The 18,935-nt window shown below is 44.9% G+C and overlaps 1 protein-coding gene and 1 pseudogene across 2 annotated transcripts in view; one reads left to right on the forward strand and one right to left on the reverse strand.

The window, feature by feature from the left end:
• The first annotated feature begins 2,873 nt into the window (after nt 1–2,873).
• The window catches only part of FRMD3 (FERM domain containing 3), a 299,884-nt gene continuing 283,822 nt past the window's right edge, over nt 2,874–18,935 (forward strand). The window contains exon 1 of one of the 2 annotated variants that reach the window (XM_056134756.1): nt 2,874–3,165. In XM_056134756.1, the coding sequence (XP_055990731.1) occupies nt 3,019–3,165 (147 nt within the window). In that variant the 5' untranslated portion in view covers nt 2,874–3,018. The remainder of the gene's footprint in view (nt 3,166–18,935) is intronic. The other variant, XM_056134757.1, reaches the window with a different exon arrangement.
• The window catches only part of LOC130042598 (S-adenosylmethionine decarboxylase proenzyme-like), a 133,021-nt pseudogene continuing 117,370 nt past the window's right edge, over nt 3,285–18,935 (reverse strand).

An 18,935-nucleotide genomic window follows, 5' to 3' on the forward strand; every position in this document is an offset into this window, starting at 1 on the left:
TTACCCACTTTTAACCTTCAGGTCTTGTCCAGTGTGATCATTTCCAGCTATTATTGTCAGATTGGTCTCTTCTCTATCCTATGTACCCACAGTCCCCTCCCCCCACACACTTGTAATTAGTTCCAACCATTGACCGGTCCTCCTAATCCATTTCCCCTGGCCACGAACTCATTATTATTTTTGACATGGATGGAACTAGAGGATATCATGCTGAGTGAAATCAGTCAGACTTAATGGGACAGATGGAGTGTGATCCCTTTTATATGTCGGACTTAAAGATAGAGTGGAGGAATCTGGAAACAACCCAAATGCCTGAGAACAGATGACCGGATAAAGAAACTATGGTATATCTACACAATGGCATACTATGCAGTTGTTAGTAAAAAATGAAGTCATGAAATTTGCTTTTAAACGGATGGACATAGAAAGTATCAAGCCAAGTGAAATGAGTCAGAAGGAGAGGGACAGACACAGAAAAACTGCACTCATTTTGGAGACATAAAAACACATATGAGACTATTACCCATAGACAACTGAAATGAATGCCAGGAGGACTGGCCCATGGCTGGAAGCTTGTCACACATGGGGAGAAAGGGGAAGAAGACAATTAGGATACAGAAGAGACCAGTATGACAATGGTAGTTGGAAATGGTTGCTCTGGACAAGAGTCGAGTGCTAAAGTAAGCAAAGAGGTATATATGATAACCTTGCAGTACTTGTACTGCAAATCATAATGACCAAAAGGAGAGAGAGAGAGAGAGAGAGAGAGAGAGAGAGAGAGAGAGAGAGAGAGAGAGAGAGAGAAGAAAAGTGTTTGCTATAGGGGCTGACTGAGGGTGGGGTTGGGTGGAAGGAGGGAAATTGGGTACACTGGTCATTGGGGGTGGGAATTGCATATATCACAGGTAATTTAATTATACACACACATATATACATATATGTATAAATATACATATATATATATGGTAGCAACAAAGGCCTACAGCAACATAATGGGAGAACTGATCCACACGATTGATTGGGAGTCAGGGGGCTTGTAGGGGACGGTCTTGGGGTCTTTTGGAGAGGGAGAAGGTACACTGGTGATGGGTGCGGCGCTGGAATTTTGTGCACGAGAATCCATTATTATCAGTATTGTAAACCACAGAATCTCAATAAACATTTAAAAAATTCAGAAAAGGAAGGTTTTATTGCTGGGTGGTGATTTATTTTTATCTCCAGATCAATGCTTCTCAACCCCGTTCTGAAAGCGTGTTCCCCCAACCTTGTTTCCTCCGACTCGGCCACCTGTCATATTGGCTTCTCACCTGTTCTTGTGCGATGTCCCCCATTCATGCAGTTTTCACTTGTGACCCATGGGAGGCGCCCTGAGGAGGCATACAGTCCCTGCTCTAGATTATTTAAGGTTTGCTCGTGGGTTGGGAGAGATGACACTATTCCTGGGGCAGTTTCCACACTGTAGGGGTCAGGCCAGCAGTGCCTCCTGGGTCTGACTCTCCACTGGCCCCTCTCATTCCAGCGTCTCAGCTACAGAACAGAGAGGGGCTCGCCACGGAAGCCGGGAAGAGAGTGAGATTCCATGACCATAGATGTGTCAATAGCTGTACAGATGATCAATAGCTGTGCCGTTGATCAGATCTGCATCTCCTCCCCAGACCTCTGTCCAGGACGAGTGGACCATAGAGAGCCCAATCCTATAATCAAAATACTGAAAAATAACTCTCAGGCTCTCTTACATAAACTCTATTCTGCCTGGAAAAATCGCCGCAACGCGGGATTACAGAAGCAGATGCTGAGCGGGGGAGGAATCGGGAGCAGAGAAAAGGTCCTGCCACCTGAGTCCTGGGACCCAGAACATCTAAGCATGAGGGTCGGGCCTATCCGCTGGACTTCAGGGCAGGGCGAGCCTCACAGGTGGGCTCTGAGCAGCTGCCGCAGGGCCGGCAGCGGGCAAGGAGTCCTAGCGATGCTTCTCACGAACCACCTGTTCGGCGCGGGGACCCCCCCCCCCCCTCAGCTCTCCACTCCTGGGCCTGGCACCCTACCTCTTCCCAGAGCCCTCCACGTTCGGCCGCGGCCGCTGGGTGCTGCACCCCAGGGCGTCTTCAGGGCTGGACAATCCGTGTCCCTCACACCTGGCGCCGGTCAGCAGACAGCAGGTTCCGCAGCCCCCGCCCCCAGGCTGACCCAAGCCTGTCGCATCCTGGACAGTCCGGGCTGGGGCCGGCGGGGGCGAGGGCTGGGGGCCGGCGGGCGCCTTCTCCGGGTCCCTCTAGCGCGCACCCAAAGCACTGCGGGCAGAAACCGAGCCGGGAGGCTCCGGAGAAAGGCCCGGCCTTCCCGGGCGGCGGAGACCCCTCCTCTCTGCCCATGAAATGAAAGAAAGCTTCAGGGGGGAGTCGGGGGCACGCCCGTCACCCTCCGAGGCAGTTCCTGGAGCGCTGTGCCCGGGGTGGGCTCCCCGGCGCTCGGGGCCTCCGGAGGCTTCGCCAGAGGTCCAGCATCTCCGCGCAGGGCCGACCCGCGCTGCTCGCACGGCCCCGAGGCCACCGGGTGCTCCCGCGCGACCCCGAGGGCCCAGCAGCAGCGGGTGCAGGAGCGGCCGGCCCGGCGGCGCGCGCAGGCCCGTGCGGAGCGCCAGGCATCCCCGCCCGCGGCCTCGGTCCCCTGCTCTGCGCGCCCCCGGGGGTGGGGTGGGGGGTCTCCCGGCCGCGCCCAGTGCCGAGGAGGTGCGGCTGGCCGGGGAGGCGGCGGCCAGGCGGGGAGGAGAGCGAGCAGAGGAGCCGCCCGGGAGGCGCGCAGGGGAGGGGCGCGGGGAGGCGCACCGGGGGGAGGAGCTCCGGGAGGAGCCGCGCCCGCCGCCCCGGCCCGCCGCGCCCTGCCCCCGGCATGTGTGGCCGCTGGCGCCGGTGGCCGCCGCCGCGCCGGGTCTGAGCTGCGCGGGCTCGGGACGGTGCGCGCCGGCCGACGTGCGTGTGGCGCCGCCCGAGCCGCCCGCTCGTCCCCGGGCCGCGGTGCATGTTCGCCTCCTGCCGCTGTGTGTCGAGAGGCGGGCGGACCATGAAGATGATCCACTTTCGGAGCTCCAGCATCAAATCGCTCCACCAGGAGATGAAATGCACCATCCGGCTGCTGGACGATTCCGAGATCTCCTGCTACATCCAGGTGCGGGCGGCTCGGAGCCGTGGACGCTGGCGTGTGTGTGTGCGCAGCGGGGGGGACCTTCTGCGGGTGGGCGTGGGTGGCCAGGACCAGGAACCCACCCAGGGGCCTGCTGGAAAGCCCTACTCCGCTTCCTTCGTGGTCGGAGGCTGAGAGCCCTTCTCGGGCACGGGGCACGGTCCCCGGCAGGCGTCAGGCTCGGCTTCTTGGCCCCGCGGCCCCCTCTCCAGGCGTGCGACCCTGGACTCTTGTCTCGCCGCACTCCGGCTAGGGGCGTCGGGCGGGCAGCTGCCTCCAGTTACCCCACCAGGAAAGGGGATGCCCGAGAGCCGAGGGCACCTCCCGCTCTTCCTTGCCCCCTTCCTCCACGTGGGTGAGGCACGCATGGGTCCCGTGCAACCCTTTCTCCCTGTGGCCACGGCCTGGGAACCCGCCACGGCCCCTGCCACCCCCTGTGTTGATGGCCTTTGCCTCTCCGCGGCGGGGGCCGCTGAAGTTTCCCGCGAGGGAAAGCCACAACCCCGGGAACCCCCGGCTGCGCTGCACCCTCCTAGGCGGGGAGCGCGCTGTGCCAGCTGGGCTCCCTCGGAGTCCAGCTGAGCCTGAGCGGTGGAGAAAAAGGAAGAGCGCGAGGCCATAGGCAAGGGATGCTCAAGGGATGCTGCGTGTGTCCGGGCTTTGGGGAGAAACGCCTGGAAGATTGAAATAGGAGCAGAGGACGTTTACTCGCGCCCAGACTGGAACAGGCGAGAGGGCTTTGGTCCTAAGTGCTTCGGGGCTTGCAGGAGATCAAGTGAACTCTCTCTCCCTCTCTCTCTCTCTCTCTCTCTCTCTCTCTCTCTCTCTCTCTCCTTCCCCCCCTTGTATACACTTCAATAACTGTTTATATAGGCAGGTGCCCTGTACAATCTGAGAAAGTGTTGGAGAGGTGGTATCAAGGCTCAGATCTGTTAGATTCTGACGTTTGCATTTATTTATTGTTTTTTTTTAATCTCTGGGATTTCCACTTCTCAACTGTCAGAAACTTGTAGCTGAGTTTTAAAAAAACACCCTTCCTAGATCTGTGAGTTGGAGGGGGCAGCCTTTGCCAGAGGCAGAAATATCTGTGGACTGTGTTATCTCAAAGGAATTAATTATTGTTAACAGTATTGTAAATAACGTTGCAAATGTATTTGATTTGTATTGTAAGTGTAAACGCATCAGTATCGTAAATTACTAAGAACAAACAACAAGAACAACCAAACTAACTTCTTCCGGATTCGTTTGATTGTTATTGCTATGGGAGTTTGTTGCACTGGGGATAGTGGCACCGAGATTGTAAGCAGACCGCTGGACAAGTTTCAGGCTGGAATGTCCTGCTCTAGGAGCTCTCACTGAATATTCTGGAGAGTGTCTGTAGTGTCACTCTAAGCTAGACATTGCTTCTAAAGTCAATAACAAATGGATCAGTGATAGAAGAGATAGTATTTCGGCTGTCACATGAGTTGAACGGAACAGTTTGGCAATGTGCTGTCTTGAGATCCAGAGAAACTCATTTTTGTACTTTGCTTTAAGTCCTAAAATAGATATATAAGTCATTTCACCCATTTTTTTATTGAATCAGCAGGAGATACAGTTACAAAGCTTTCAGTCATACAGTGAATGAACACCCATCCCTCAACCAGTGCACATTTTCCACCACCAATGTCCCCGGTATGCCCCTCCCCCCTTTCTAACCCTCCCCCTGCCTCTCTGCCGGACAATTTTCCCTCTGCTCTCTCTCTACTTCGGGGCATTATGATTTGCAATACTGAGAGGCTATCACGTTTGGTCCTTTATCTACTTTCAGCTTTTATCTCCCATCCCGAATGATCCCTCCAACCATCATTGGCTTAGTGGTCCCTTCTCTATCCCAGCTGCCTTCGCCCGAGCTCATGGGGCAGGCTTCCAACTATGAAACAATATTCCTGGCCCTTGTATCTACTGTCCTCAGGTGTCAGTCTCATGTTATATTATTTTATATTCCACAAATGAGTGCAGTCCTTCTTTGTCTGTTTCTCTCTTTCTGACTCATTTTTAATATAGATAGTAGGAACCTCACATGCAGGAGGTGTTTGACTTGAACTTTGTCTTTTAGGCTCAGTTTCACTTTTACTTAAGAATTTTGATTATATTCAGAATATGTGTAAGATGTGTAAGTAGACTTCTGTACACTTACTGAAGTAGTTATAGGCTTTTGCTAAATATATTTACTAGTAGTATAGGGAGTAGCATTAGTGTTGGTTTATCTCTTGATGAGAAGTGTTCAAATGAAATACTACTTCATCATAGTAAAGAATACTGTATTTTCCCCCCACAATATATCTTTGTTTTGCGGGGTTTTTTTGGCTGTTGTTGCTTCAGTCCCATTGGTGATTTTCTTGTTTTTAGCTTAATAACTATCAAGTTTCTGGAAAGTGGTAGTTGTTATTTCTGTAGAATATTCTCTTTTGTTATTGTAGGGGGCTGGAGAGATAGCACAGTGGTAGGGCATTTGCCTTGCACACAGCCAGCATGGCCGAGCCGGGTTTGATTCTTCCGCCCCTCTTGGAGAGCCCAGCAAGCTACCGAGAGTATCTCGCCTGCACCGCAAAGCCTGGCAAGCTACCCGTGATGTATGCAATATGCCAAACACAGTAACAACAAGTATCAAAATGGAGACGTTACTGGACCCACTTGAGCAAATCGATGGACAATAGGAGGACCATGATACCGTGATAGTAGAAACCTATGGATTTCTCTGCGGTCTCAGCCTCTGTCTTCCTTGTTTTGTCCCACTCAATTGACATAACTGGTTTCTACTTATTCCTTAAAGACTAAGTCTTGCCTCATGAGCAAAGGGGAGAAGGCAGCTAGTATAGAGATGGGATCACTAAGAAAATGATGGCTTGAGGAATCGGTCTGGATGGGAGATGTGTGCTGAAAGCAGATAAAGGACCAAACAGGATAACCTCTAAGTATCTGCATTGCAAACCATAATGCCCCCCAATTAGAAAGAGTATGGGGAATATTGTCTGCCAGGGAGGCAGGGGGAGGGTAGGAAAGGGGGGGTATACCAGGGATATTGGTGGTGGGGAATGTGCACTGGTGAGGGATGGGTGTTTGATCATTGTGTGATTGATTGTAATCCAAACACGAAAGCTTGTAACTATCTCACGGTGATTCAATAAAATTTAAAAAATTTAAAAACTATTAAAAAGTCAAACAATAAAAAGAAAGACTAAGTTTTCCTTTGAACAGTTAAGTGGCTCTTCTCAGGACATGTGCTTATTGTCTTATATTCTGGGAAACAATATATTATGCTTACTTTAAGTTACAGTTTGTATTGCCCACCTGATGCCAAGGACTTTAATAATACTATGCTGCAAATGTTTATTTTAATTTTGTCTAGAAAAACAAATTTTTAATTATGTTTTTTCAAATGACATGTTATTTTCTTCAGATTATCCTGCCCCCACAGCAGAGCCTGGCAAGCTACCTGTGGCATATTCGATATACCAAAAATAGTAACAATGATGATCCTCATTCCCCTGATAGATCCCCCAATATGTCATCGGCCTACACTAGCACGTGACAGGGACTAATGAAGATGTTACTGGCGCCCGCTTGAGCAAATCGATGAACAACCGGGTGATAGTGATAGTGATAGTGATGTTATTTTCTGCCCCTTCTGATCCCAAATGGTAATTATTATATACATAGTTAAAGTGAGCTAGAGGGGGCTGCAGCGATAGCACAGCGGGTATGGTATTTGCCTTGCATGCGGCCGACCCAGGTTCGATTCCCATCATCCCATATGGTCCCCTGAGCACTGCCAGGAGTAATTACTGAGTGCAGACCTAGGAGTAACCCCTGTGCATCGCCAGATGTGACCCAAAAAGCAAAACAAAAAAGAATAGTAAAATGAGCTAGAGAATTTCACCTTGTTTAAATTAAACAATTAAAGGATTTCAATTTTGATAAATTTGGACCTTGTACATTTCTAAAGGTTAAAGGTAAAGGTAAAGGCCCTCCCGTTGATTGTCGATTTGCTCGAGCAGGCCCAGTAATGTCTCCATTGGAGACTTTGTTGTTACTGTGTCTGGCATATCGAATACTCTCGGTAGCTTGCCGGGCTCTCCAAGAGGGGCGGAGGAATCGAACTCAGGTCGGCCATGTTGGCCGCTTGTAAGGCGAACGCCCTGCCGCATTGAAATTGTACTCTGGTTGTAAGGTAATGTAAGTTTTATTTTTTAGAGTTTAAAAGTGTTTTTTAAAATTTAATTTTTATAAAGTAGTTCACAATATTTGATTACATTTAATATTTGAACACCAATCTCACCACCATTAAACCTTCACGCCACCATATTTCGAATGTTTCTGTTCCAAACCCCAACCTTGCATGAAAGCAGAACCGAAATCATTTATTTTGCATTGTTTGTTATGAATAAACTGCTGAAAATTCTCCAAAAATTTTCCTTAGAGGAAAGTGGGTGAAGATTGTTGTATTTCACCATTTAGCTCTTCTGTAAGAGATCACTAACATGTTGTTAAAGATTGAGGCTTGTGTCCTTATAGAATATATGTATATGCATATGCATATATATGTAAAAACTTATTTTCCTCAAAGAATGGCTGCCTTTTACTTTAAACTCCATCAAATGTGGTGCACTACTCTTGAATATGAGTGGTTTGAGGTATGAGATATAGCTGTGCAGTCCAGGAATAAATTCCTGGTCCAGGAATAAGCTCACTCATGCGTGAGGCTTGGCCTAAGCATGTGGAGAGGGCTGAGGGCATGGTGGTAGTTGAGTTCTGGAGTTTTTTGGCTGCTGGGTCTGAGTCTCTTGGGGTGGGGAAGGATCTCACCCGCCCCCTCTGGATTCCCCTGGATGAAACAGCCTGGTGTGGGGTCTGGCGGCATGGGTATGGAGAGCCATTTTTTGCTCTCTTTCGAGATAGTTATCTTAAAAATGTTTTTTTGTTTTTTGTTTTTTGTTTTAAAAGAAACGCTTGTATGGGGCTGGAGCAATAGCACAGTGGGTAGGGTGTTTCCCTTGCACGCGGCCAACCCGGGTTCAATTCCCAGCATCCCATATGGTCCCCTGAGCACCGCCAGGGGTAATTCCTGAGCACAGAGCCAGGAGTAACCCCTGTGCATTGCCGGGTATGACCCAAAAAGCAAAAAATAAAATAAAATAAAATAAAAATAAAATAAAAGAAACGCTTGTAGTCAACAGTGCATGTTTTGAGAAATTCCTTCCTTCCTTCCTTCCTTCCTTCCTTCCTTCCTTCCTTCCTTCCTTCCTTTCCTCCTTCCCTCCCTCCCTTCCTCCCTCCCCTCCTCCCTTCTTCCCTCTTTTCCTTCCTTGGAAATAAAAATGATTGAATGTACTGTCCCAAGTTGTTACACATAGCCTCCTTTCATAAAGTAAAGTAAAGTAAAGTAAAGTAAGGCCCTCCCGTTGATCGTCGATTTGCTCGAGCGGGCCCAGTAACGTCGCCATTGGAGACTTTGTTGTTACTGTGTCTGGCATATCGAATACTCTCGGTAGCTTGCCGGGCTCTCCGAGAGGGGCGGAGGAATCGAACTCGGGTCGGCCATGTTGGCCGCGTGTAAGGCGAATGCCCTACCTGCTGTGCTATCGCTCCAGCCCCAGCCTCCTTTCATAACCTGTACAAAATGTGGGTTATGAATTTTTGAAATAAATCAATACCTTTTAGTATTCCTTAAAAAATTATCTAATTTTTACATCATTTTCATAAAAGTTTCAAGCTAACAGCCTAATGGCTCAGCAGTGTGGTAGCCAGTTCCGGAAATTCATTTGCTTTCTCTTCACAGGCTGTCGTGTACATGCATTTATAGTCCTCCCATGCATGATTTGTGTGTGGGTATTTTAGGAGGGATTAAGGGAATCCCGAATGGACAGTGCACAAGAGGAAAGTCTAGGAAGGGAAGGAGTTTCCCAGTGTTCCCTACTGGAGTCCTTTGGGGCTCTTTCAACTGACTTTTCCAACTTGCTATCTGGAAACCGTAAAACGACATGGGTCAACTCTTGTCCTCTTTCATTCAGTTTATTTTCTTTTGATGTGTATTGGGCACCTGGGTGATGCTAGAGCCCAGATGCTTGTGATGCTTGGTGCTTGCATTGCTTGGGGACCATCAGAACCATGCTCAGGGATTCAACAAAAGTCTTGCACGTCCAAGGCATGTATTTCACCTCTGGAGCCATATCTCTGAGTCCCTGTTGCCTCTCTCTCTTGGCTCCAGGTAGAGTGCAGTCCTATCTATCACCTTCCTGCTCTGTTCACCTCTCCGATTCCTGCGTGGCTATGACAGCTCTTTCCAGTGAACTTGACATTTTAAATTCTGACTCTATTAAGTAAAGGATAGACTTTTCACATTAGTTACTGAAACATGGTTGGTATTTTTAGATTTGACTATTTGGACTTGAATAAAAGTGATGACATATGCAAAGTAGATAGTAAGATTTTATAGATGAATTAATTTTCTTTCTAGACTGACCAATCAATGAGGGAACATTTACCATCATCACTAATAAGACATTAAACTGATAAGGACTGGAGCGATAGCACAGCGGGTAAGGCATTTGCCTTGCATGTGGCCCACCAGAGTTCGGTTCCTTTGTCTTTCTCAGAGAGCCTGGAAAGCTATCGAGAGTATCCTGCCTGCACAGCAGAGCCTAGCAAACTCCCCATGGCATATTTGATATTCCAAAAACAGTAACAACAAGTCTCACAATGGAGATATTACTGGTTCCCGCTTGAGCAAATCAATGAACAATGGGAGGACAGTGCTATTGGACAGTGCTACAGTCACAGCTCAGCCCCATCATTGTGGTGATTGTGATTCGATGGTAACTGCAGTGGTTTTGGATACCAGCCTGGCACGCTTGACGTTTGAGGTGGTTTTTGCACATGCATTATTTTATATTCTGGAAGCAACCTTTTCTAGAGACCCAAATTAGAGCCCATTGGCCAGGATTGAGTCATGTTTGCCTTTACTGCAAGAGTATAGAAAGTATGTACAGGATGTCTTCACTTTTCATGCTTGAAATGGGTTTTGCCATTATGAAAACAATGAAGGTGAGTGTGAGTGAGTGTGTGTGGGGGGGTGGGGAGTGTTGGCTGTTGGTTGAGCAGGCAGTAATGTTTGTCAGAATAGGTCATATAGGGTTGCAATTATTGTTAGAGTGTAACTATTAGGAGAGTTTAATAGTAGGTTTCTTAAGCCCCGATTTATTTCAGGCAATGTTTTTTTCTGTGTGTATTTATTTCAGTTTTTCTTAAAATATTTTATAGGGGTGGTTGGAGAGTGGTGCGCAGAGGTCACCCCAGTGAGGAGCAGGATGACCAGGACTATACCTGCTGGTTCTCTGGGGAACATGCAATGCTGGATTGAACTCAGTTTTATAAATGTGAGGTTTTGTGTTCGAACACTTTGAGCAATATTTCTGGCTCCTTATTTTGTTAATCTTAATATTTAATTTTTTATTATTGGAATACAGTATTATGGATTTTAGGAACTTATTCATACCTCTATATGTATATAATTCTCATCTCTCCCACTACCAAAGTTCCTATCGTAGGCAATCTTTGTATATCAGATTGAGGAATAGGAAAAATCCCCAGTCATGTGTATGGAACTCAGTGGTAAATCACATACTTGACATGACTGAAATTCCAAGTTTGACTCTTGGTATACCTTGGCCTTCTCTACTCCCTTAAAAATAAAAAGAAATATCATTGAATAAGTCTATGTGGTTTATGTTGTTAAGTATCCTTACCAATTGAGCAAACTTTGGGAAACCACACACACTCTCTTTTCTAGAGGAGATGCAGGTGTATAACTCTACTCTTGTTTAAGTGATAGTATGGCCAAGGGATTGAGAGATTGTGCGATTGTGCTTCTTTTTCACTTACTTGAGTTTGAGTCCTGAATCAACTTCTGACTAGTCAGATGATATTGGATGAGTCACTTTATTTCCTTAGGCCTTGATTTTCTCACCTAAAAAGTGGGGTAAGAGTGGAGCAGATCTCATGAGGTCTTATAGGGACTAAATGAAGAGAAAATACACACACACACACACACACACACACACACACACACACACATACCTATGTAGCTGGTCCATAGTAATAGTTGGGGGAAAAAAGTATTGTCATTTCTATATGATGTGAACCTGTATATTAGAGGTAATCCTAAGTAGTAGAAAGGTTTTGTCTTAGAATTCAATGTTTTTAAGATCAAACTATCATTTTCTGATTGTACAAGACTTTGATTAGCTCTAAACTGAGCATCATAACTCCTCATTTGCCAGCCACCACTGGATCATGAAAATGATTTATGTAAGGATTGTTGTAATGTTAAAACATCACCCCCATGTGGAGTATTCTATTTTGATTTTTGTGGAGCTGAGGATCAAACTCAGACTTTACACAGAAGGTCCATGTTCTCTAATTCCAAGCCATATCTCTAGTCTAGAGTATTGTTATAGCCAACTCAGTTGAAATATACAAAGAGTGTTTTTCTATTTTCTTTGATTAATATCACTTGGAATAGGAATAGATGCAGGTGAGATCCAAGCTAGGTGCAAGTGACAGCCACACCCTTTCAGTTAGTAAGGACAATTCAGCTTTATCAATCAATCTGTGTGTCATTTAGAGTTCAGTGAAGATTAGACACAAAAGGAGTAGACAGGGAGACAGTTTGTGAAAAAGCATGTCCCAGTGCTGACATTTTCCAATCTAGATAATATGGGCCAGTTCTTTATATTAAGCATGTTCTGGAAAAAATAAGTTGATGCTGTTTCAGTGGGTCTGCTAAGATCTTATCTTTTGATGCCTTACAAACAAAGGCAAAGCATACTGACTGTGTGGAGAAAGCAATACTGTTAACTTCATCCACTTTGCTGTGACAGTGTATCAGCTTGATGCTCTTGACATCACCTAACAAGTTCTAGCATTCAAACAGACTCTGGCGTTAAGGGCATTTACTGGCTTATATGGTCAAACTGGAGAGTTTGATTCAAGGACAGTTTTGCTTTTATGCCGAGTTATGGTAAATTCAAATTCTCACATTGTCTAAGGAAGCGAGAAACTACTTTCAATCCCAGCATTTCAAGCAAGCCAAACCTTCTCAGTCTACTATGCTCACCCCTGAGCAAGCGAGATTAGAAAGGACAGAACTGATTACTTTAGGGTGACCAAAGTCTGACCCTGGCACTCAGAGCGAAAATAACATCCTTAAAGTTGAAGTCAAGGTTCTCTGGAAAGATGAAGGGGTAAGGGCAAATGACCTACTCTCTTCTTTGGTTGATTCATTCTGGGTGCTTGATTGGTCTGGGGAATCTCAGAGAGTCCCTAAGATCTTTTTAGGGGCTGTATGAGGTTCAATCTCTTTACACAATAGCTGTTGTTTACCTTTTCCAGTAACGGTTGAGAGGGGGATGACTCATATACCATTATATTCTAGAATTAAATATATGATTTTAAGACATTCGGGGAATTGTAAAACCATAGCTTCGTTAAGTTTTAGATATTTTGTCACCTTCCCTAAAAGAGCCCACATCCCTTTAGATAGTTCAACTATTTTACCTCTAAATCTCCCTTCTCTGTCTAACAACAAATCTGTTTTTGTCTTTATAGATTTATCTGTTGTGGACATAGGGTAAAAATAGAGTTCTACAATATGTTTATATTTTGGTATATTTTTATGGCAGTAGAAGTATTTCTTTTAATCATGGTATATATAATATTTCATTGTATAGATAATAGTCCATTTTGTTTATTGGCTAACAAAAATTCTGATTGTTTCCTTTTTTTTCTATTTTGAGTAATTGGTTAACATTCCTGTAAAATTTTCTTGAAATACACATTTTCTTTTTCTTAAGTATATATCTGGTGATGAAATGACTGAATTACATGGTTCCATCTTCCAAAGGTGAATGAGACCAGTTGTAGTTACTGGTTTTGGCATATCGAATACACAACGGATAACTTGCCAGGCTCTTCCGTGCGGGCGGAATACTCTCGGTAACTTGCCAGTCTTTCCGAGAGGGATAGAGGCTTTTGGGGCGACCTCTAATCACCCTTGTAGGTGTTACCATATTTGAACCCTATCAAATATGGTACTACAATTTCGGAAGATGGGTATTTAGTGTCTTATGATGGGTCTTATCCCTGGGTCTGGAAAGCGTCCTGGAGTGTGGCGACGGCTGGGTAGTGGAGGTAGTGTCGATAGTGGAAGTCTGCCAGTGGGATATTTATCTGGGTAGGGTGGGTCTTCTGTGCGCAATCCGATCCTTGGGTGGTTGATAGAAGCAGACAGGGAAGGGTAGGGTGGGGCTCCTGATTAGAATCCCTTTGTCACCTGTGGTTGGTGGGAGCAAGCAGAGAAACTCTGTCCCTGGGTCCGCCAAGCCTGGAGCCTGGAGTCCAAGGTCTCAGAGAGTTCCGCTTATCTTGTTCTGTGGGTCTTCAGTCGTGTGTGAGTCTCAGCCGGAGCTGCCACGCAGGTCCGGAAAGCGTCCTGGAGTGTGGCGATGGCTGGGTAGTGGAGGTGGTGTCCAAAGTACCATATTTCTCTCCCGTGACTGCACTGTTTCACATTCTCACAGTCAGTGCATAAGAGTTTCCATTTCTCCATATTTTTGCTCACCTTTATTATTTTTTGTCTTTTATTAAAATAATCTAGATGAATGTGAAGTAATATTGATTTGAATTTACTTGATGTCTGATGTGTAGAGCATTTTTTCCATGTGCTTAATGATCCTTTTTAACATAGGTATTTAATATGTGCTTAATATATGTATTTAGTATGTGCTTCTCTAGAGAACTGTCCATTTGGATTCTTTATCCATTTAATGTTTTTTTATTCTGTAATGTGCTATGTTTACTCTTATAATTGAGGTAGCATGGTTTATAATAGTGTTAATGTTTGCGTCTTTAATGTTCAGAGTTACTGAACCCTGTCAGAGTGCCCAAACCCTCCAACACTGTCTCTCCACCACCAATTCTTATGTCAGAAAACAGGGTTTGGTTCTTTTTTTCTCTTTTTTTGGGTCACACCGGGTGATGCTCAGGAATTACTTCTGGCTTTGCACTCAGGAATCACTCCTGGCAGTGTTCAGGGAACCATATGGGATGCCAGAAATTGAACCCAGGTCAATTATATGCAAGGCAAATGCCCTATCCACTATACTATTGTTCTGGCCCCCAAGTAGGCTTTGTTTTAATTGACACTTTGTCAATTATAAAGTGAGATTTTTTCATATATGTATGTAAAATTTCTTTCTATATTCTCGTTTGTTGTTGTTGTTTTGGGCTACATCTGACAGTGCTTAGGGCTTACCCCTAGTTCTGTGTCAGAGATCACTCCTGGTGGGCTCCAGGGACAATGTGGGATGCCAGGGATAGAACTTGGGTCTGCCACCCTACTCGCTGTACTATCTCTCCAGACCCCTCTTTATATATTCTTGATACAGTTTGTTATATACACTAAACTATTTGCATATATACACTCTTGTTTGTTTGCTTCTTGGAGCTATACCCTGCAGTGTCCAGGGACCATCCGGGGAAGGGCTTGAGGCAGGTCCTCTATTTCTTTGAGCCCTTCCACTGGCCCCTTTTTTACTTATTCTGTGCAGATATTTCCCTGCTTTGCACATTCTCTTTATGCTTTCTTGGTATAAAAAATGTAATTTTAAAAATGAATTCCATCTTATGTAGTTTTATTTTTGTTCTTTATTGCTGGTGCTTTTGGTTCCTAACAAGAGCATAAGACTTATGCGTATATTTTCATCTAATGGTCTAACTACAGGCTAACACGATTATACAGATTTATACATATATTTCATATAATGATTTTGCTTTTAGTCCTTTTATTGAGGTCTTTGGGCAGTTGTTTATTCATATGTAATCCATGGATCTTGAAATTAACCATTTTAGCATGTATAATTCTCACATGATTTTAAAATATTCATAAACTGTTCAACCACCAACAGCTCAGGATAATTTCAGAACATTTTCTCCAAATAAACCATACCTGTTAGAGTCAGCCCTTATCATTGATTCAGTTTGAATTAAACTTTGAATATGGTATGAGATAGGGGTCAACTTTTATTCCTATATTTTTGCTTCTTAAAAATGTACTTTAGGCACTATGATTTTAGTATGATTATGGTAAGATTTAGTGCAGAAAACGGTCCATCACCACATTCTCTGTTCTGCTTCCTGCCACCATTGTTCATTTGCTTGTAATTAACCAGTTTTCCTGTATTTGTTTAGTTAAATGTACCTAATGGTTCAGTGTTTGTTCCAGGCAATAAATTCTCTTAAGACTTTATTAGCAATGTATTAGAAATGTAAAGACCAGTGGTATAGCAGGTAGGGCACGGCCAACTTGAATTTGATCCCTGGCATCCCACATGGTCCCCAAGCACTGCCAGGAATATTTCTTGAGTGGAGAGCAGGGAGTAACCCCTGAGAATCACTGGGTGTGATCCTAAAACAAAAATATTAAAAAAGAAAGAGAAATGTCAAGGTCGGTGAGCTGAACAACTGATGATTTAGCTGTATGTCACTTTGCAAAATTTCTGAAAAATAAACAATACAGCCTTCTCAGTAAAGCAAATAAAAATTCTATGTATCTGGATCTTTGAGACAGCTAACAGTCTTCGAAATAATGTCAATGAAATAAATATCACTTTGTGTGAGAAGTGTGGACACATGCGTATGTTTGGAACTATTAGTGGTAATCGTATGTGTTGTATTTGCTTTGGGGTCAAATCTGGCTGTGCTCAGGGGGCTGCTTACAGTATAAGTGTTGTCACTGGGGGAAATACCAAGGTTCCCTCTTAGTTCCACTCTGCTTGATAAAGGAGTCAAATTGTTTTTCCTGTGACATAGGAGAAAAGTCAGAAGCAGAGTCCAGAGATAAGGAAAAAATGGTATTATGATTATGAGCCATTAGGGTAAGTTTTACAACTTTATTCTGGCTAAAAAGAATTACTGTTCAGCTCTGAGAGTGCAAGTGCTTCTTAGCATCTGAGATTTGGAGTTTTTGGTTGATTATTTCACCCCCTTTTGGGTCACATGCAGTGGTGCTCAGGGTGTGCACTCTGCTATGCACTCAGGAATAACTCCGGGTGGTACTCGGGGGACCTTATAGGATACGGGGGATTGAAACTGGGTTGTTGGTTGCATGGAAGGTAGCCCTGTACCTGCTGTACTATTTCTCTAGCCCTCTGGTGGATCTTTGGAGTTCTTCTTACAAGTTTTCATTTAGGAAGTCTTCAGGAGATAGCCCTAAAAGTCAGGGTTTCTAATAAACTCCCAGTTCATGCTGCTGCTGGTGGTCTGTACACTGTGCTTGAGATCCTGAAGTGGTAGGTTTTATTATCTGACTCATGATGATATTCCTAGTTTTCTTGCATATGGGATCTCCCCCCCCCATTTTTTATAATTTTATTTATTGAATCACCATGAGAGCAGTTACAAAGCTTTTGGGTTTAAGTCTCGGTCATACAATGAAACACCTGTGCCTTCACCAGTGCCCATTCTCCACCACCCAAAACCCCAGTATACCCCCATCCCACACCCTCCCCCTACCTGTGGGGCAGATGATTACCAAATCACTCTCTCTATACTTTGATCACATTCAACATTTCGACACCACACCCACCATTATTATTTGGGATTTTATCCCAACACTCAGATCTGCTGAAAGGGTAACATTAGACAATTTGTTTTCCATTGTTGGTCATGAATAATATATGATGTCGCACGGTTGCAGCAGTAGCTGTGCAATTTTGAAATTCCGAAATTTTAACAGTTAAATCTGGAGAGATTTCCTGCCAAAACCTGCTAGGTTCCGAGATCTGTTCCTGAGTCTCTGGGATCATGGCCATTAAGCAGCTTGATCAGGAGCCAGAGAGGCTGTTCATGGGTGGCAACTTGCGGTATCATTGGGGTGGGGAGGAAAGGGCCGGCTCCACCCCCATCCCATGAGGCCCACATGTGTCTCGTCACTGCGGGCCCAAACCTGACTGTCCAATGGTCTCTGGCAGATGCCCGCCACCAAGCTGCTAAGGGGGAGCAGGCGGAGGGACAGCACCCTTTCCCCCTTGGGGTGGCCCAGCTACAGTAACCTACTGTGCGGTCCAGACGCACTTCTGCCAAAAGCTGTTGGGTTTCAAGATTTGTTTCTGAGACTCTGGGATCATGGCCGTTAAGCAGTTCAATCAGAAACCAGAATGGCCACGCCTCCAATTATATAGCTGAGCCAGAGGTGGTTTGTGGGTGTGTCTCCCACATACCTAACTTTTGGCCGTTTACCTTCTTGGTAAATTTTGCCCCAAGGTTTTGGGGTCTGGATAAACGCACAGCAGCAATTTTGGGGTATTTAGAAGTCTGAAGGTGTCATGAGGCTGCTGATGCACTCACCTCACAGGTACAGATTGACCTGCTGGCGGCACCATCCCCCCAGCATATGGGATCTTTTATTTGGCGTTTACCTGCTGTGGTGAAGCCTTGTCTGGCACATTTACTCAGTACATAATCAACAATACTTGAAGAGTGAATAAATTAAAAAAAAATTCATTCAGAGTGCCTAGAACCAATGGACTACAGTACTAGTTGATTTCTGATCAGATTACAGTACTAGTTGGTTTCTGATGCTGGGAATGAAACAATTCTTTTAACTTTCTACCCCAGTCAGATGGCGAGATTGTTTCCAAACAGCATCTTGTATGAGGCCAAGACCATAATGGCTAAAATCCATGAAAGCACGTGGCTGCCTGGGTATAATGAGGTGCTTCTTATGCCTCTAAGCCACACTAGGTGTTCATGAATTGCTCTATCCTGAACCATTGGTGATATGGCAGAGGAACTCGACTACTTCTCAGCACAAACAAATCATGTACTTTAACAAAAAATTCCTAGAAGCTCCCAGAGGCATTCGGGGGACCAGCTGTTCTTACTGGCAGAAGTGACTCTGAGGGACAGTGACCCTAGAGAATTGCAAAATATACATTTGAGTTATATATAAGCTCTGGAGCTATTTGCTTTGTGACTTTTGCTGAAGGTTCAAGAGAGAAATAAGAGTTGGAGTTGGGGATGTGTGTGGAAATTAAGCTTATTTTGAAAGGGAGAACATTTGTAGAGATCAAGCTTCTATATTTTTCAGAAGTTAATGAGTTTAGGAAATAGCAATCATACTTGATAAACAGAAAGTAGAGTCTGTGGGCTGGAGAAATCGCACTTGCATGTGACTGCCCCAGCTTGATCCTTGGCACCATGTCCACACAGGGGCCTGAGTGCAGTCCTGGAGACCGCGAGCATAGCAATTAGTCCCATTTCCACAGTCCTGAGCAGCCTTTGATTGAACCCTTAGCCTGGTTGATCAAGAATCACCAGCAGAGTCTAGCAGACTTCCTGAGCATTGCTTGAGAGTTGCAAGAAAACAAAACAAAACAGAAAAAAACAAAAACAAAAACCCAAAACCATTTTAAATGCCACACACAGAGTGGGATCTAGCAATAAAAAAAAGAAAAATTAAACCATTTGTCAGTAAGTTGTCAGGCTTACAATTGTTTGCAGGTAGGATAAAAAAATACTTAAGCAAGGAGAAGAGATGGACCTAGGGATAAATTTATGTGTGTGGAAGCCTCCATATCAGACTAGGGCATCAATAAGTATCTCTTCCATAGATGGATCCTGATTAATAATTAAAGGACAAGTGAAAACTAATTCTT

Source organism: Sorex fumeus, unplaced genomic scaffold, assembly GCF_029834395.1.
Source record: "Sorex fumeus unplaced genomic scaffold, SorFum_2.1 ptg000106l, whole genome shotgun sequence".
In the NCBI taxonomy this organism is placed as follows: domain Eukaryota; kingdom Metazoa; phylum Chordata; class Mammalia; order Eulipotyphla; family Soricidae; genus Sorex; species Sorex fumeus.